The following is a 20,909-nucleotide window of genomic DNA, read 5'->3' on the forward strand; positions in this document are numbered from 1 at the left end:
ATGGGTGTGTGAGTGGGAACATGACACTGGCTGTATGGGTGAGTGATTGGTTGTCTGAGTACCTGTATGGGTGTCTGAGGTGTCTGTGGTTAGGTGAGGGGATGTGTGACTGCCTGTATGGAAGAGTGAGTGAGTGGGTGAGTCAGTGGCTCTGAGTTAGTGAGTGTGTGAAGGGCTGTATGGGTGAGTGTGTATTGCTGTCGGTGAGTGCAAGTGTCAGTGGTATATGGGTGAGTAACCAGGTATGTGAAAGGCACTATAGATGGGTGGGATATGTTGAGTGACTGTATGGGTGAGTGAATGCGAGAGTGGCTGTACGGGTGAATGTGTGCTTTTGTCAGTGACTGTATAGGTGAGTGAGTATGTGTATGTATCTGTATGAGTGAGTAACTATGGGTGAGTGAGTAGGGGTGTGAGTAGCTCTATGGGTGACACTGTGTGTGGCAGAATGGGTGTATGCTTGGATGTCAGTGGCTGTATGGGTGAGTGAGTGGATGTGCGTTCTATGAATCGGTGAGTAGCTGTGTAAGTACTGGTGTGGGTGTTTAAAAAGGTTTGAGAATGGTAGTGGGGAAGTTGGAGTGAGTATGAAAAGTTATGTGGGGGTGTGAGTTGGTGCCTACGATTCTGTGGATGAGGTCATCAGTGATGTCATTTGAGATGTCTTCAGTGATGTCACTAACCATGCCATGAGTGATGGAATATGTGAGGTCATATGCAGTGCATTGTGGGGCGCAAGTTAGCTTAGCTGAATTTCACTGGTTTTGTACGAGTGAAACCTGAGCCTAAGTAGAACATCCCTGTAACCTTTGGGTTTTTCAGTGAATTTCTAAGGTTTTTTAAATACTAATTCCTAACGATAGTATAGCCTCCTTGTAACCTTTGTTTTCTTCAGTGAACGTCTATGGTATTTTAAGTAGTAGTTGTGTTTGCAGAATGGTGGCAAAAGGGGGCTGGGCCTCTGACCAGCTCTCAGTAATCCCACTGTGTAGGACTTACAGGAGGTACCAGGAGGGCTTCTTGTCCCTCAAGGTCCCTCAGAAGTAAAGAGGACTTCATTCCCCAACCAGTAGTGCACCACAAGCCGCGTTTGCAGAGTGATTGAGAAAGGGGGCATGGCCTCTGAAGACCTCTTTGCAATGCTGCTGTGTGGTGCTTAATGGAGGTAACAGGAGGGCTTGTTGGTCCCCAAGGACCCTCAAGAGCCAAGGGGAGTTCATCCCAAACTAGTAGTACACCAGGAGGCACGTTTGCATAGTGCAGGAGAAAGGGTACATGGCCACCGCAAACCTATCAGCAAACCCACTGTGTGGGACTTACTGGAGATAACCGGAGCGGGAATTTGCCCTTAAGGACATCTTTGAGGGCCAACTACCCCTCCTGTTAGCTCCAATAAGTCTTACACAGCGGGATTGCTGACGCCTCGTAGGAGGCCATGTCCCCTTTCTCCTCCACTCTGCAAACACACTAGTAGTAGGGAGATGAAGTCCCCTTGACTATTGAGGGTCCTCTAGAGCCTTCTTACTAACTTTGTCAACTACACACAGGACCTAGGACTCTTAGTCAACCAATCCAAAACATTTAGTATGAAATGTGGTAGAAGGTTAGCGAAGTGCCGCAATATAAGAGTCAATGACATGAATATTGGCACTAAAACGACATTCACTTATTTGGGTATATTATTTGACAAGGTGGGTTCACGAATCCACTCAATCACTTTTAGGAAGTTACCGTTTAGGAAGTCAACCATGGCCTTGACAACTTTGCCAGCAGGAGATTAGGTAAGAGCCCCTCAATGAAATGTAAAAAATTACAAAGCTAAATGTGTGTCTTTTGCTACCTATAGGGAGGGAGTGTGGAGACACGCTAACTGTCGGGCGTTGCAAACAGTGGAAAATGAGTTTTTGAAACATCTTCTTGCTGTTCACAAGAGCACCTCGTCCTCCGTTAGTCACACAGAACTGGGAATGCGGTTTCTAACGGATCTCATAATGGTACAACCCATCTTACTATGGCACAAAATCTGGACATCGGATTATCACATTTGTCTAAACTGTGCCCTCATCAGGGACTGTCTTCATATGGGCTTATCTTTGCGTGTTCCCTGGCAGTTCTGTATTAAATGCATTATTTGTGATTTGGGGCACCCACACTTTTATGAGAAGCCTGAATCCTTGGAAGCTATTAGAAGACAAGTCCTAAAACTGTAATGCCTGCCGCATTTTGAAGAACTTAAGCTGTCCACTGAGCCACTGAAGCCCAGTTTATTAAAGAACCAATCCATATTGATTATGCATAGTATGCAGCCTACCTTAAGGTCGTATTGAATCCCAAGCACTGGTTCGACCGTACTCACCTCAGAATAGATATTGAACATAGTCTAACTACCTTCCCTGTAATGAACGATTGGTTTGCCCCTGCGATCATGTGTTGATTCAGTGTTCCATGCATGTACTGTTCTTCTGTAAATTATATACTAACCAGAGGAAGCGCTATATCCTCCCTGTGTTACGGCCCCTTAACTTCCCACAGTGTCGCTCTGCTTACCTCTTTACAATTTTTGCCTACCATGGAGATATGCTGTAACATGGCAAGTTTCTTGTGGGCTGTGTTTAATGTCAGAAAGAAAGCGTAACTGTAACAGTGCCTATTTGGACTGTGTTGGACTTATCCCTTTTAGCAGGGTCATCCCCAAACTTTTTACCTTTCTCCTAGCCTTTTTTCCAACAGGGTGGTAGTGGTTTTAGGACTTTGGGCACTTAAGCGCTTCTGTCCAGTGTAAAGTGTGTTACATTTGGTGAGACTGGCCTGCCCTCCCATAGGAATGCATTGGGGGGTCCCCTGATGAGTGTGTCAGTGGTAATTCCTCTTATGAGAGGAGCAGTGTGGTCATGTTTAGTATGGTTGGAATAGTAATAATAAATGCTACGCAATGGTGTGCACAGATTTATTATGACTATTTTAGAAATGACTACTTTTAGAAGTTGGCATTTCTGTGTGCTATGGGTCTGCCTGCCTGCTGTGAATTGCATGTCTGGCTTGTGAGTGACAGGGGCTGGGAGCTGTGTGTGGCTCCAGGAGGGGCAGGGTGAGTCAGCACTAGGCTGAATGGGACATCTGTGCTGGGAGTAGTGGGAGGAGTAATCCCCTGACTGAATAGGACTTTGCCCAGCCTGTACAATGCTGGCTCCGCCCCTTGTGGTGCGTCTGATCACTGAGCCCCCACCTGACAAAGGGGAAGAGGAGCCTGGAAAACAAAGTGAAGTATACATATAGGGGCTGTGACCCCATGAAAGGTGGTTGTGTTTGTGCATACTTGGGCTGTGGGAAACACTCTGCCAGGAGGAACCGCCGTGGGATCCAGCTGCAGCTTCTTGGGGGGGAGGGGGGGGGGGCTGCGTGCTGGCCTGCCTGGTTGAACTCTGCTTGGGTGTCCCCAGCCTCAAGGACTTGTTATTCCTGCCTGCTGGATTCTTGGAGGAGCTTAGCACCTCAAGAGCGCGATATCTTGGATTTCCTGGAGCCCCAGAGGAGGGGACTCCAAGACTGCCAAGGAGAGAGGAGCGTGTGGCGTGGCAGCGCGGGGCTGTGACGTGCCCAGAGGGAATCCAGGCGTGTGGGATTCCCCCTGCGCTGTTTCCTGGAGCATTTGTGTGTGCCTTCAGGTGTTCAGCAGGAGCCTACCCCGCGTTTTGCCGATTCCGGCGGGGGCCCACCCCGCATTGCTGTACACCGAGCGGGTGCCCACCCTCCAGTATCTTCAAATTGAGCGGGTGCCCACCCCGCTCTTGTATTTTTTTAAAACTGGAGCCTACCCCGTATTGCCTCCGCATTAAGGGAATCGCCGCCGCTGCCCGGGGAGCACCAAAAGCGGAAGACAGGCGCCGGTCTGTGGGCAGGACCTGCTACAGCAGCTGGACGGAGCCTTGCAGGCTCCATTTCCGCCTCCCCCTGCCTTGGGGAAGCCATTGGGAGCCTCGCGGGCTCCGTATCGAAGGCCCAAGTAAAGTGAGGAGAGGCCCGGTGGGGGCCCTTCGTCGAAGCTTCGAGACAACCGTAGGGACCGCCCGTGGCTGCCGGAGGTGACCGGAGTCAAGTTGGAGAGGTCTGGTGGGAGACCGAAGGACTCGTCCCCCCCCCCTCCCCCCCCCCCCCTGCAGCCCCAGTGAGTGGGGCTGCTTCATTATTTAAAGGTCCCTGAGGCACTACTGGTTTGTTTTCTGCAGCTGCACTGCCATCACGGGCAGCTGCACCTTGGGGGCATTTCTCGGCACTCTGCTGATATATTATGTTAGTGAAGCTTGTAAAGTGCACTGCTACCCAAAGGTGTCCTGTCGCTGGAAGCTGCCTGCTTGGATGCTGTGAAAGGATGACTGATCAGGGAAATAGTCAGGTTTTCAGCCCCCTTCTAAAAGAAAGGAGCTCAGTTGCACTTCTGAGGTGGAGGGGACGGCTGTTCCAGGCCTTTGCGGCACAACAGAAAAAACTCCTACCTCCCCAACTGGCCTTTTTGACACGTGGAATTATTTGTTTTGCCTCGGCCGAGCGCAATGCTCTGCCAGGCACATACCATTGCAGGTGTAGCCTCTTGTAAGCAGGACCAGACCCCTTAAGGGCCTTATAGACCATACAAAGAGCCTTGAATTCCACGCGTTGTTTCACTGGAAGCCAGTGAAGGTTTCAAAGTCCCTTCTTCACTGAAACAAACCTTGGGGTGCCCAAGAGCACCCTAGCTGCTGCATTTTGTACGACCTGGAGTTGGTTAAGCTGTCTTTTTTAGATGTTGAGTTAGAGGCCGTTGCAATAATCCAGTCGAGACAAAATGAGAGCAGGGACTACTGTCCTGAGGCTATCTTCAGGAAGAAGACATTTTATTTTCCTCAGGATCCTAAGAAGATGGAAACAAGAGGATACGACCCTGCCAATCTGATCCCCGAAGGAAAGTTTAGAGTCCACGATCACCCCCAAATTCTTCGCCTTAACGGTGGGGGCTGGGGGCAAGCCCATGGCCTAGGGCCACCAGTCGGGTGTCCAGAGGTTCGAGAAATTACCGAAGATAACCTCAGTTTTCCCTGCGATTAACTTAAGGCAGTTTGCTGACATCCAGCTTGCGATGGCTTGTATGCAGTCGTGGCAGTCTCTGCCTGCCTCAGCCTCTTTGCCCTTCTGTATTGACAACACTATTTGTGTCTCATCGGCATAAGATGTCAGCTGGAGCCCAAATGATCTTATAATGGCTGCCAGCGGAGACACGTACACATTAAATAGTGTAGGGCTGAGTGCAGACCACTGTGGTACCCCGCAGGGCAGGGAGAAAGGCCTCGATCGATCTTTGCCCAGGTCCACTGTTTGGGTTCTGTCAGTGAGAGAAGATTTTAGGAGGGCGTGAGCCTTGCCTTGAATCCCCCTTTCGACTAACCGGTCCATCAACACTTCGTGGTGGACAGTGTCGAAGGCCGCCGAGAGGTCCAACATAATCAAAATTGCGGCTCCTCCCTGATCTAATGCCTCTCTGATTTCAATCTATTGATTTAATCAGAGCCAGCTCAGTGCTGTGTTCAGCACGGATGGAGCCAGCTCAGTGCTGTTTTCAGCACGGAAGCCAAATTGCGTTGAGTCTAGTAAGCAATTGGTCTGAAGAAAGGAACTTAGTTGGGATTTCATTTCCTTTTCAATCATCTTAGCCGGCAACGGAAGCAGAGATATGGGTCTGTAGTTTGGCTCTTTAGGGTCTAGTCAAGGCACAGTGCCTGAGCGATCCCGCCGTTGCGGGCCATTCCAACGTTGGGGGCATTTGTTTTTCAAAGTCCTGGAGTGGGGCTTCACAAGGGCAAAGAGGTGCCCGTGCCTCTGTCTTCTTCACAGCTGCCCTGCCGGACAGTGGGCAGCTGCAACGTTTGGGGGCATTTTGTTGGTAATGAGACAGGGGGTGAGTTGCACCCCACGCCCCAGCGCATTTGCGCAGTAGCTTCGCTGCAGAGGCAGCCAGGGGGACAGTTGGAAGGCCCCACTAGAAGCCCTGACATTTTGGACATAGAGCATTTACACCCCAGAGGAAGGCCAGATGGCCTGGGGTCATTTTGGGGGAGCTTGGTAGAGCGCCAGGCTCTACAAAGTTCCATAATGTGTTTATGCTGGAGATTGGTGCATACTGTTTTATGACCCTTACATGCGTGATGATATGCCTAATGATATTTATGGTTATGAGGTTTTGCATACTATGATTTATGTTGCAGGATAATGCGGAGTACAGTATTTTGCCAGTAATTGCTGGTTGTGTTCTACGTTAATATTGGTTCTACATTTACAATTTTCACTTTGTGATGGTTCGGACAGTGGCCCCATTGGCCCTGTCATGTGTATATAATCCCCTGTAAATATTGCCTAGTGCCAGTTGGCACCGTGTAGATTGTGTGATTACTATTCTAATGTGTTTTGGATAATACAAAGGCTATTTTTATATATAACCTTGTGTGGAGTTCATTTTGTGGTGTGCCTAGTGTGTTGCTGCTGTGTGTGTGTTGCCCAAACGCTTAACATATTGCCTCCGGGATAAGCCTGACTGCTCATGCCAAGCACCTAGGGGGTGAGCAGGGGTTTTCTTTGGCGTGTAACTCCCTTGCCCTGACTAGAGTGGTGGTTTCTGCCTGGCTTTGGCTGGGTGATGTTTAGCCAAAACAAGGACATTTGAACTAAGTGTAATAATTGTTACTGTGTCCCATTTTTTTTAATTGCACAGCTTTTATTTTATATCCTGTTCTTATAAAGTTTAGCTGTATATTTTTCTGTTTTTAGTTTGTAAATAACTGCCAAGACTCAATGAAGTTTGCGGCGTCTATTTGTATAAAGTTCAAAGTTATTTTAATGTACTGTGGTTTGTAATCCAACCATGCTTTCTTTTGTAGTTGACTCGAACTGAAAGAATAAATAATTGCCAAAAGCCTGAATTCTCCACAAAGCCTGTTCTTGATTACTACTTTGAAAAAGTGCAGAACCTGAAGTTTGGCGTCTATGACATCGACAACAAATCTTTCGATTTGAATGACGACGACTACCTTGGAGGGCTTGAATGCACATTGGCTCAGGTACTTTTGTGTACTGATTGCAGAAGTTAATGGGAATAGGTGTGTGTGTGGGGGTGCTTAATTCAATTCCTTGTTCTCCTGCATTGGGCCTTTTTTATTGAGTCGCATGATTGAAGCAAACTGGTAATCCCAAGTAATTGAAATAGCAGTAAACAGTTTTAAAATGCCCCTAAACCCAAAAACAGTGTTTCGGTTCCTTGAATTGTGATGGCTTTGCACCTAAACCAACTTCATCCAGTGAGGTGGGGATGTAAAGTTCACTATTCTGCCAGACATAACTTCAGTTAACACAAATTCTTTATTAGGGGCCCAGGGAGATAGCCCAACTGCCACTATGGCTGAGATAGGAAAAAGGATATCTCCAAGTCCTACTCAGACTGTAGACAGAAGATTTATACAGATGTCTGCATGCAAAATCAGTCTATTTATCGTCTTTATCCTTTTCAAAAGGTTTCACGTAGCGACATGTGTAAGACATTTCCCCTCATGGATCTTAAAGACAGAGAAGAGGTTGACTCTGTCGTCTGGAGAAGAGGACAAATTCCCTTTCCAAAGGGGATACCCCCTCGTCCAGATATAATTCTATGAAAAGTGCTTCTCCATTCACTTCCACAAAGGTGGTGCTAAAAAGAAAGCTTATGGCACGCCCACAGCTGAAATGTGAATATTACTAACCCTTAAACAACATGTTCGAGGCATGTGTGCTGTAGATACACATGCTTTGCATACTCCTGCCATCGAGTGTTGGGTCTGGATGTTTGCAAACTGTTTTTCTTCAAAGAAGTCTTTCAAGCCACGAAGTAAGGTGATTCCTCCTCTAGGTGATAATGCACATGGGCATTGACTCCATTATTAGATTTCTGTCATCAGTTTTGGACTTGTATTACGGCGCTCTGGTTCGAGACAGTTTTTCGGGATCCCTTCAGTGCGCAATCCACTCAACCCTCATCGGTATTGTTTCAAGCACATTTCCCATTCCTTGCGTGTCAAATCAGAACTTTCGCTATGCGGGTCGGAACAATCCAACCACAACCTTTGGGCCTATCCTGTTTGACTTATCTTCCACTCGACAGCCACTCCATTGGCAATTTGCTGATGGAAAGGACTTTAAGGTTTAAATTCTGCCCTCGTGCTGCTCTAAATATCTGCGCACCGAACTTTACACAGTCTGCAATCTGTGTCTCCCTGGAGCACAGAGAAGAGGATTTGACGCCTGCCAGTCATTTCGATCCAAGAAACCCTTGGGGGACCGTCCGGCTTGACATGGCGATGCAGAGTATTGAAGACAATCCTGATATCTGTGGAGGACAAGATATCCACCCGGAAGACATGGAGTCTTTGGCAGCTGAAGAGGAAGAGAATTTCTCTGTTCAAGACTAAGATTCTGAACTCTAAATCAAACAGAAGTCCCAAGATGTTCCAGCTGGTCAAGGTCACTTGAGTAGACAAACCCCTTTGCATACGCAGAGTCAGTTTCCAATAAACAAACTACTTCCTGGCCACCACTGCCATTCGGCCATGGTTGGCATCGAGATTCTGCTTCGAATGCTCCGGATCTGCACCGAAAGCACAAGCAAAGGCTTTCGGCTCCAGCATGAACCGAAATACCACCCCATCGGCTCCTAAATCTTCGGTTCCAAAGGACAAGAAATAGAAGGCTGGTTCAGCTCTGAAAATTTTGGGAGCACTTCAGACACCCTCTAATAGAGATTTCTTTCGTAGATCATTCTATAGGGGAGGTTCAAAAACTACCTCCGCAGATGCCTCTGCATCTAAATACAGGGCCCAAACTCAATCCTCTCACTCTTGAGGATTTCTATAGAAGAGGATATAGGGGTAACAACTCCAAAGATAGTGGCACACCAACCTGTACCTCCCTATTCCCAACAAGCAGTGACTCCATAACAATTTTCCCCGATCATCTTACACCTGTCGGGGGGACGTCTACACCGGTTTCTTCCCACTTGGCAATCAATAACATCAGACAAGTGGGTGTTGGATATTATCCAACATGGTTATTGCCTGGAACTCACCAGCAATCCTCCCAATATCCCACCTCACACCCACAGGTTCTCCCTGGAGTATCAACAACTGCTCAAAAAGGAAGTACAAACTATTTTAACAAAATGAGCTATAAAACCAGTTCAAATGCATCATCACAGGTTAGGGGTTTATTCGCTTTACTTACTAATTAGAAAAAGTACCGTTCTCTATGTCTAATTTTAGATCTCCGACCTTTAAATGTATACATACTATCAGAGCACCTCCACATTGTCATACTTCAACAAGTGCTTCCACTCTTACAGCAAGGCAACTTTGTCAGCACTAGACTTAAAGGAAGCATATTTTCACATCCCTATTCCCCCAGCACATCGTAAATCTCTCAGATTTGTGATAGCAGAAAAAAAGTATTATCAATACAATGTACTCCCATTCGGAGTTACTACTGCATCCAGAGTATTCACAAAATTCCTAGCAGTGCTCATCTAAATTGACAACAGATTCATGTCGTCCCATATCTAGACAATTGGCTTATCAAAGCCAACACATATCACAGGTGTCAACAATACACTCCGATTACCATAAATCTTCTACATCAGCTGGAATTCACAGTCAATGTCCAATAATTTCATCTTCAGGCTTCACAGCTGCCGCCCTATCAAGGAGCTATGCTCAACACTCAAACAGATCTAGCCTATCCAAATGCAGCCAGGATTCAACATTTTCAAAAACTGCTACCACAATTCCCAACCAATCCGTATCTAACAGTCAGTAGTTTCATGCAACTACTAGGGATGATGACATCCTGCATTGCTATAGTGTCTCATGCGAGATTGAACATGCGTCCTCTACAGGAATGATTAGCACGCCAATGGAATTGATCACAGGGTCAACTACATGATCTAGTGTTGGTAGACAGCCCCACCCATTGCTTGCTGCTGTGGTGGAACACACAAAACTTATCAAGGGGCGGGCCTTTGTCGACCGTGTACAACAGATGGGGTGCCCACTTAAAACACTTAACAGTTCAAGGACTATGTGTGAGAAAGTGGCTCTGTATATACTGGTTCGAGGCATGTGGGCTGCTGAATTCATATCTGTGCATAGATCGCCGCCTAGTGTTGGGTCCGGATGTTTGCACGTTGTTGTCCTGGAAGAGTCTTCGAAGTATCCTTGGATAGGTGACTCCTCCCCTGGACTACAGTGCGCATGGGCATCCTCTCCATCCTCAGATTGTTTTTTTCCGCCATTGGGTTCGGATGTGCTATCTTAGCTCAAGTTAGGAAAAAATTTTGTCGAGGCCACAAGGCCTTTAGTTCGCGTCGGTACTGTTTATCGATCGGTTTTCGATACTCTCTGTTAGTTTACTAACTTTCAGCACCGACTTTGTTCGCATTTACCTGTCCATCAACTACTTCGACGATGGAATCGAGGACGCCATTCAAAAGGTGTCCGGTATGTAATGCGAAGTACCCACACATCGACGTCCATCCGGTGTGCAACAAATGCCTTTCGCCGGACCACGACGAGTCGACATGTATGGCCTGTGCCCGGTTCCGTTCAAAGAAGACTCTGCGGAATCGTCGAGCGGCGAGGCTCGAAGCGCAGCACGCGGCACCGGCCCCAGCTGACATCTTCGACGACGCGGACGACGTCGAAGAAGTAGAAGTCTTACCCTCCAGTCCCGTTTCCGACCAAGAACCCGGATCGGACGAGGCCGACGAGTCACTCTTCCACAGAGGTGAAGACGACACCGAGGTAGGAGACGACGAGGAGGCCTTAGGGGCCGAAGAGAGTAGCTCCGATGATGAACAAGGCCTACCTGTTCAAACCGAGAATTCACCAGTGCCACAGACTATGGCTCCGGTCGAGGGATCGCCTTCGGGCCTTACCCGAGACCTATCACGCAGTCCTTCGGCCCCGCCCTCGGGCCCGGCCTCGGACGTTCAGCGGCAGCCATTACCGCTTAAGCCAGCTGGTTTCCCTTCCACGAAACCGAAACCGAAAGCTGCTCAGGTTCCTACGAAACCGAAACTGAAAGTGGCGCTAGTCGGATCGAGGCCTTCAACACCTTCGACGCCGGCGCACCGTGTCGGCACCGACCGCACCAAGGGGGACTTCGGTGCCGAACTCGAGACGGGCGACATGGGAGTCGACAAGCGGAAGAAGGCCATCGGCGCCGAAAAACCTGCTCGGTTACCGGCGTCGACGCCACCGACACCGAGGGCCGTCCCGCCTGCTACGCCTCGCAGCACTCCCTCGACGACACCGAAACCTCACGTGTCGAAGACGTCGACGGTGATCTCCGCACCTCGGCTCGATGCACCACGGGCGCAGAAGATATCTGCAGCCGCCTCGACGACCCTGGCGGGGGCCCCGACCTCTAAGGCGCCCCGAGTACGGCCTGGCGCAATGCCAGGCTGCAAAACCAAGGCTGCCCTCCAGGACCAGTCGGGTTCGATCGATCCAGCGGTTTCGTCGGTGCCGACCAGCATTACCTTCGGCTTGCCTCCATCCACAATCCCGAAGGCGTTTCAACTCAGGACACAGGCCACCAAAACTGCGGTTACGCCTGTCGAGCCGTCTCCGTCACGCGTCATCGACGCCGACACTGGCAGGATGATTCTCCACGACCGAAGGATAACTTCGGAACCGCCATTGGAACCTTTCAGGATCCCGCTAAAGAGGAAGCTGCCTGTGGACACAGAACCTCTCCTGTATGAACCCTTTCATTCACCCTACCAGGATCCACACCGGGCCTCCCCCACACGCTCCGACACGGATGCATTGGAGGACTACATGGGTGAACAAGTCCCCTACCATGTGGACACGGACCCTGATGACCAGCAGGACCCTGACCAAACTTGGGGCGACCCTGCAGACCCCAGTGCACCTCTTGATGCACAGGACCCACAACTATATGGGGCAAAAACGTCACCCACAGAGGATACTGCGGCGTTCAACGCTCTGATTGAACGGGCGGCGAACAACCATGATGTACAGCTTCACTCTGATATCATCGAAGATGACTTTCTAATGGACACCTTTGCATCCTCAGAAAGACATGTAAAGACTCTGCCAATGTTGAAGGGGGTCCTTAAGCCAGCCACTGACATTTTCAGGGAACCCACCAGGGCACGAGTGATAAACCCCAGGATCGATAAGAAATACAGGTCAGCACCTGGGGATCCTACTTACATCAGAGGACAATTACCACTCGACTCCATCGTTGTGGCGAATGCCCGCAAGAGGGCACACTCGCAGACAACCGGTGACGCTCCTCCCCCGGACAAGGAGTCCAAGGTGCTGGAGACCTCCGGCAAGCGAGTTGCCGCACAAGCTGCAAGCATATGGCGCATAGCTAACACTCAAGCGCTCCTCGCTCGCTACGATAGGGCGCACTATGACACAATGGAGCAACTCCTTCAACACCTCCCTGACCCCTACAAAGAAGGTGCAGAAATCCTTATCAGAGAGGGACAGCTACTCACAAATGCTGCCATCAAATGTGCACTAGACGCTGCTGACACGGCTGCCAGGGCCATCAACACTAGCGTCATCCTACGACGTCACGCCTGGCTACGTATCTCAGGATTCAAGCCTGAGGTACAAAACAATATCCTTAATCAGCCCGTCAACCCCGACTTTTTGTTCGGGCCTGAGGTTGACGCCACCCTCGAGAAGATAAAAAAGGACACGGACACTGCAAAGTCCATGGGCGCCCTACAAACTCAGTCCTTTCGGAGCGGCTCCTTTCGTCGCCCCGGAAACAAGGGAGCAGGCAGAGGACAGGGGTCACAACAAACATATAACAAGGGTAATACGCAGACCACCTACGATAAGAACACCCGAGGTGGCTATCGTGGCTCCAGTACCAAGGGCAGAGGACGTGGCTACGGCAACACCAGGTCCTCCCCCAAGAACAAGCAGTGACGCCCTCTCCCTTCCTCCCGACCACATAACACCTGTCGGGGGAAGGCTACAACGGTTCCTGTCCACGTGGAACTCCATCACCACGGACAGGTGGGTCAAAGATATTATAAAATACGGTTACTGTCTGGAGTTAACTTCCACTCCACCCACAATACCACCAAGAAACCGTCCTATGTCCTCAGAGCACTTGACGCTCTTACAGCAAGAGGTAGAAAGTATGCTTCTAAAAGGCGCTATCGAGGTCGTACCCGTCCACCACCGGGGCACGGGGGTTTACTCCCTATACTTCTTAATTCCAAAAAAGGACGGGTCGCTCAGGCCTATATTAGACCTGAGACCCCTGAACCAGTACATTCTTTCGGAGCACTTTCACATGCTCACTCTACAGCAAGTCCTTCCGCTTCTCCAGCAGGGAGACTTCCTAGCATCACTGGACCTCAAGGATGCGTATTTTCACATACCCATCCACCCCTCACACAAAAAATACCTCAGGTTCACTGTTCAGGGGCAGCACTATCAGTTCAAAGTCCTTCCCTTCGGCGTGACAACAGCGCCCAGGGTTTTCACAAAGTGCCTAGCTACGGTGGCGGCACATTTACGGAGACAGCACATACACGTCTACCCCTACCTAGACGACTGGCTCGTTCAAGCGAGATCAGCCCAGCAATGTGCAAGCCACGTGTCCCGTACCATTCACCTTCTTCACAGTCTGGGATTCTCACTAAATTACCCAAAGTCTCATCTCCAGCCCGCACACGTACAACAGTACCTAGGTGCGACTATAGACACTCTGGCGGCCACAGCTCAGCCAAATTTAGTGAGGATCAACGGCATACAAGCGCTGATCTCCAAGTTCAGACCCAACCACTCGCTTCCAGCGCGAGTGTTTATGCAGTTGATAGGCATGATGGCCTCCTGCATCTTCATAGTCCCGCACGCGAGATTACATATGCGCCCACTTCAGGAGTGCCTAGCACGTCAGTGGAATCAGGCTCAAGGACAGTTGAAAGACCTAGTGTTGGTGAGCGGTCGGGCATACAACTCTCTGCTTTGGTGGAATCCACAAAACCTTTGCAAGGGCCGACCGTTCCAAGAGCCTGTTCCACAAATAGTACTGACAGCGGACGCGTCTCTCCAGGGATGGGGAGCTCATGTACTCCACTACACAGTGCAGGGACTATGGACGACACAACAGAAGAAGATGCACATCAACCTTCTGGAACTGATGGCAATCTTCCTGGCCATGAAGGCTTTCAAAGTACATCTGTGCAACAAGGTCGTGTTGATCCGGACGGACAACATGACCGCAATGTACTACATACAGAAGCAGGGAGGGACACACTCTCCACAGTTGTCTCATCTGGCTCAGAGCATGTGGAAGTGGGCCATTCAGAGGAACATGTTCCTCATGGCGGAACACCTCCCCGGCAAGGACAACCAGATGGCGGATCTGCTCAGCAGACACAGCCACCAGATGCACGAGTGGGAGTTACACCCATCGGTACTCCAACCGTACTTCCAGCAGTGGGGTCACCCAGAAATAGACCTATTCGCGACAAGCGAAAACGCAAAATGCCAAAGCTTCGCCGCCAGATTCCCACACCCGCAGTCGCAGGGCAATGCGATATGGATGAACTGGTCCGGCAAATTTGCGTACGCTTTTCCTCCAGCACCGTTGATACCGCTGGTGGCTCGCAAACTCCGACAACACTCCCTGACACTCGTCCTAGTTGCTCCCACGTGGGCACGCCAGCCGTGGTACACCACCTTCCTCGAACTTTCCGTGGTACCGCATCAAAGGCTGCGGATCAAACCCGCGCATCTGACGCAGAACCATGGAGAGGTTCAGCACCCAGATCCGCAACAGCTGAACCTGGCGATCTGGCTCCTGAAGTCCTAGAGTTTGGCTATCTCAATCTGCCACCTGACTGTATGGACATCATCAAGGAGGCCAGGAGACCCACTACAAGAGCTTGCTATGCAGCCAAATGGAAACGGTTCGTCATTTATTGCGGTAATAATGACATTAACCCGCTGGACGCATCCATCCACAACATCATATGTTACCTCTTACACCTATACCGATGCAATCTGGCGTACACCTCTATACGGGTCCATTTGACCGCAATATCAGCCTATCTGCAAACCAGGCAGCACCTCTCTCTCTTCAGAGTGCCTGCCATCAAAGCATTCTTGGAAGGACTCAAACGAGTCATTCCACCTAGTCACCCACCGGCTCCAATGTGGAACCTCAACTTGGTCCTCACACGCCTGATGGGTCCACCCTTTGAACCTCTACACTCATGCGAGATTCAATTCCTTACCTGGAAAGTAGCCTTCCTGGTAGCGATCACTTCCCTAAGAAGAGTTAGTGAACTCCAGGCACTAACCGTTCAAGAGCCATTTATTCAGGTTCACGCCAACAGGGTCGTACTACGTACCAACCCCAAATTCATGCCCAAGGTAATATCGCAGTTCCACATGAACCAGACTATTGAACTGCCCGTTTTCTTCCAAAACCCACAAACTGTTGCAGAGAGGGCATTACATACACTAGATGTACGGAGGGCCCTCATGTACTACATCGACAGGACTAAACCCTTCAGGAAGACAAAACAACTGTTCGTTGCCTTTGCCCCACACCACAAAGGTAACGCCATCTCCAAAGCAGGGATAGCCAGATGGATAGTTAAGTGTATTCAAATCTGTTATCAAAAGGCAAAACGCACATTAACTATTCCACCACGAGCCCACTCAACACGCAAGTTGGGGGCTTCCATGGCCTTCCTAGGAAACATTCCCCTGCATGATATATGCAGAGCAGCCACATGGTCCACTACACACACATTTACAAAACACTATTGCGTAGATGTGCAGTCAAAACAGCAGGCAGCTGTAGGACAGGCTGTTCTCAAAACACTTTTTCAGACCGCTGCAGCTGGCACGGGTAGCCGCCGCCAATAGAGGGCACTGCTATGTATTCTATGCACAGATATGAATTCAGCAGCCCACATGCCTCGAACTGAATATGCTACTTACCAGTATGCATCTGTTCTTGGCATGTAGGGCTGCTGACATTCATATCGCCCTCCCTCCTCCCCGGCGCCTGTCGCAGCTGCAGCTCTCAGAATTATTGCAAGCATGGTCATCACTTTCTGTATCTACTCCATCACTGCCACAATGGCGAAAAACAATCTGAGGATGGAGAGGATGCCCATGCGCACTGTAGTCCAGGGGAGGAGTCACCTATCCAAGGATACTTCGAAGACTCTTCCAGGACAACAACGTGCAAACATCCGGACCCAACACTAGGCGGCGATCTATGCACAGATATGAATGTCAGCAGCCCTACATGCCAAGAACAGATGCATACTGGTAAGTAGCATATTCATTCCCAAATAGGTACAGGGTGTACAGAGTCCACAGTCCCCAGAGGTTTGGCAGAGGCTAAAGTTAGATATAACCTTACTCTCTAAAGTGGTAGCTTGGTCGAGCAGTAAGGCAGTATCAGAGGACTGTGTAAAGCATTTGTTGTACACACTCAGCCAGCAAATGGTCTCACACACTCAAGAACTGAACTCTAGGCCAATGGTTTATATATAAAAATATATGCTTGTTTTTATTTTAGAATCAACAATAGGTATTAAAATATACTTTCTCAGAATGAGATGCTTCATATATATACTTTTGCAATATTCAATTTACTTTTGTAGAAAGTTACAATTGGTTGCAGTAGGCAACACAATTCTAAACACAATAATACATTGAGGAAGTTTCAAGTTATTTGCCACAGATTACTTTTGGAATTCCAGGACTGGATCCTAGATTCAGTCCTGGGTCAGTACTTGGAATCAAGTGATAAAAGTCGACTTAATTACTGTGATGATTTTTAGACAATATTTTGCTATTTTAAAAGTTTACACTTAGAAAATATTTCATTGAAAACAGTCAATGATTCCCTATGGCAGAAAATTCAAGTTGCAGGTATGGCATGTTTTCGTACTTTTGTAATCCAGTACTGGGTGCCTAGACTCAGTACTGGGACCTTTATCCAAAACAGGAAAGTAATTACGTTTTCAGATATTATACGATTTTTAAAGAATATTTAAAGATTTCAGAAATTGACACTTAGAAGAAATTTCATAGAAAAATAGTCAATGATTTCCTATGGCAGAGTTAAGGTTCTGGGCATAGACTCGGGGAGTCTCCTAGGGCCAGGTAGGTACAGTTGGTTCACCCTCAGCGGCACAAGGGCGGCCGGGTGCAGAGAGTTAGGCCCAATGTTATCCTATGAGATGTAGGGGGGCCTTGGTTGGTGGCTGCTGACTAGCAGGCCACGCGGCTGTGGGAGCTGGGCTCCTGGTCACTTACTCAGGGCAAGTGGGAAAGTAGATGGGTGTAGAGGCCACTCGGGCGGCTGGGTGCAGGGTGCTTTTGAGCCTTCGGGCGCTCAATTGATTTCAATGGGAAATCTCCGGTTTAGAAAAAAGACTGCAAACTCGGGACGAGGATTCTTCAGGTGCCACCACCACTTCGAGAGGTAAGTTGGGTAGTTGGAGGTTAGGTAGGTACCCCGGGATTGGGCACAGGGGGCCGCGGGGCGCCGGGTGCAGGGGTGCCTTTTGGTGTCGGGAAATCTTACCCTCTGTTGATCGCGGTTGGGGGGGCACCTGGTTCTGAAGCTGCAAGCTTCTTCAGGAGTGTCGAGGGAGGTCCTTGGGTGCCGGACTCAGGGTCACAATCGCCGTGGGGTCGTCCTCGTGGTCTTTGTTCACTCCGGCACAGGCCTGGCTTGGCTGGTGCAGTGTGTGCTGGGTTCACGGTTCCGGGCTGCTGCCAGGGATTAGAAGTAGATTTTGAGTAGAGCCTCTACTCATGGGAGTCCCAGGGGTTTAGAGTCAAAAGGTAGCCAGGTCCTCCGGGGTTTGTGAGGTTGCTGGCCACAAGAGATGCCGGGTTGGAGCAGGAGCAGGTTCGAGGGTGACAGGCCGGTAGGGCTGGGGCCAAAGCAGTTGGTGTCTTCCTCTTCTTAGCAGCTGCAGGGCATGTCTTCTAGCTCTTCTTCGGATTCTGGAATCTGGGGAAGAAAGCTTCAGGGTGCCCCTAAATACTAGATTTATGGCGTTACAGGTAGGTGAAGGGCGGGTACCAATGGGTCCCTGTCCTGGGGTGGGTACACCCCCTATCCTGCCTCTCTCCTGTTGGAGGGGGGCAGTAGCCTAGTCCTGATAGGGTAGGGCTTCCCATCTTCAAGATGGTGAGAGCCCGGAGATGTGCTTCACCTCGCCTCCCCCACCTGAGGGGTGGGGTTGGCAGGCTGGCACATCCCCTGTCCTTATTTTGGGTTACCGGCCAAGCTTCCCGCCAGAGTGGGGGGTTGCAGTGGCCTGGGGAAGCTCACAGAGGCGGCATGCCTTTGAAGCTTCCCCCTGCCCATCCTGGGGGAGGAGATTTAGCACCTCACCCAGGATGTGCATTGTTGCAGGCCCAGGAGAGCAGGGGCTCTCCTACCCAGGGGTCCAGCAACATATATGCTGTGTGGCAGCCTCAGAACAGACGTGGATTGTAGGTTAGGTTTTAGGGGGCATCTCTAAGATGCCCTCTGGGGTGCTTGGTACATTAAATTCCACACTGGCATCAGTGTGGGTTTAATGTGCTGACAAGTTTGATACCAAACTTCTCAGTCTTCAGTGTTGCCATTATGGTGCTGTGGACTTCGTGTTTGACGAGCTCTCAGCACCATGTACTCTTAAATGGCAGCACTGCACTTACAGTGCTCAGGAATGGACCTGGGCACTGTAGGGGCACAGGGCTCCTTCTCCTGTGCCCACACCATTGGCATAGGGCAACCAGCTAGAGGGGTGGCTGATGTATGCCATGGCAGTGTAGGTGATGGGCATGGCACACAGGGATGTGTGCCATGTCGACTTTGTTTTGTCTTGCACCCAGGCACCCAGCCTGCAAGGGCAGTGTGTAAGGGTAAAGGGCCACTAAGGGTGGCACAATGAGTGCTGCAGACCTTAGAGGCCTTCCCTGGTCACAAGGCCCTGGGTACCTAGGGTACCATTTACCAGGGGCTGACATGTGGCCAGGGTTTGCAAATTTGGGTTTTGTGTTTTTAGGGAAGGAACATAGGCCCTGGGCACCTGATTGGCAGGAGTCCAGGGTACACTCAGTCAAAGTACATTCAGCAATTCAGCAAAAAGTGGGGGCATACCATGCAAGAAAGATGGCACTTTCTCACACTATGGGACATCAAACACCAAAGTCTCCACATCAACTGCCTTAAAGCTTCAAGTTTTTCACCTAGCACTAGAAGCATTTCTACCTCACCTAATAGGCCAGGTTGTCCTAGTCCGGACGGACAATATGACAGCCATGTACAGTAAAAGGGGGATGGCACTCTCTTTAGTTATCACTCCTCTCTCAGACCATTTGGTGTTGGGCAATACATCACAAATTCCAAATGCTAGCAGATCACCTCCAGGGACAGACAACAACTTTGCTGACCTCCTCAGGAGGATGCGGCAACAAGTTCACAAGTGGGAACTCCACCCCAAGTCCTCCTCCTGTACTTCCACAAGTGGGCATTTCCCCAAAGATCTCTTTGCAACGGCAGAGAACACAAAATGCCCAAATTTCGTCTCCAGGTTCCCACACCCTCTATCCAAAGGCAATGCCCTATGTATGAATTGGTTAGGAATATTATTTGCCTACACTTTTCCTCCTCTTCCGCTTTTTCCGTTTCTGTTTCGGAAGCTCAGGCAGAAGTCTCTGACCCTCATTCTAGTGGCTCCCACATGGGCTCCTCAGCCATGGTTCACCACACTACTTGCACTTTCAGTAGCTCCACACAAGAAGCTTCACTTCACCCCAAATCTTCTTACTCAGAATTGTGGTAAAATAAGACATCCAAACCCCAAGATGGAAGGTCTTAAAAGTGATACCACTAAAAGTTCCACCTGCATAGAACCTTAATATTGTTCTAACAAGACTTATGGGTCCACCTTTTGAACCTTTACATAAGTGTCCCGTCCAATTTCTCTCATGGAAGGTTGCTTTCATAATTGCGATCTCCTCACTAAGACGTGCAAGTGAACTTCAGGCTCTAACCTTTAAAAAAACCATTCTTTCAGCTTCATAGAGATAGGTTAGTTCTTTGTACCAACCCGAAATTCCTTCCAAAGGTGGTAACTTTTTATAATCACCAATCGGTTGAGCTACTTGTTTTCTTCCCTCAACCAGAATCTGTAGCAAAGGGTGCTCTTCATACATTAGATGTCAAAAGAGCATTAATGTATTATATTGACAGAACAAAGGATTTTCGCAAAACAAAGCACATTTTGTTGCTTTTGCTCCCCCCTAATAAAGGGAAACCTACTTTAAAATCTGGTATTTCAAGATGGATTGTTTAATGTATCCAAATATGCAATTTTAAAGCTGAAAGGACTTTGTCTATATCTCCTAGAGCACATTCTACTTGTAAAAGAGGAGCATCTATGGCTTTTTTAGGTAACATTCCTATAGCTGACATTTGGAAAGCAGCTACATGGTCCACACCACACACATTCACGTAACATTGTGTGGATGTGTTTGCATGCCAACAAGCTAATGTAGGACAAGCAGTGCTAAAAACACTTTCAAAGAACTGCAACACCCACTGGTTAGCCACCGTTTTGGGAGAGTACTGCTATACAGTCAATGCAACGCATGTGTACCTACAGCATACATACCTCAAACGGATTGTTACTCACCCTGTATGTATCTGTTCTTGGCATGTAGAGCTGTAGATTCACATGCACTCTCTCTCCTCTCCGGTACCTGTAGTCGTTGCAGTTCCTATTTACATTCCACACGCTTGGACAGCTCCATACTTACTTCATTCTCACC

The 20,909-nt window shown here is 49.2% G+C and overlaps 1 protein-coding gene across 19 annotated transcripts in view; it reads left to right on the plus strand.

Moving 5' to 3' along the window:
* Positions 1-20,909, plus strand: part of LOC146812053 (copine-1-like) — a 633,944-nt gene that overhangs the window by 300,660 nt on the left and 312,375 nt on the right. For all 19 annotated transcript variants that reach the window (XM_085619050.1, XM_085619045.1, XM_085619042.1 and 16 more), the window contains one exon: positions 6,906-7,085. In XM_085619050.1, coding sequence (XP_085475176.1) covers positions 6,906-7,085 — 180 coding nt within the window. The remainder of the gene's footprint in view (positions 1-6,905; positions 7,086-20,909) is intronic.

This window comes from Triturus cristatus, chromosome 7 (genome assembly GCF_964204655.1).
Source record: "Triturus cristatus chromosome 7, aTriCri1.1, whole genome shotgun sequence".
Lineage (NCBI taxonomy): Eukaryota > Metazoa > Chordata > Amphibia > Caudata > Salamandridae > Triturus > Triturus cristatus.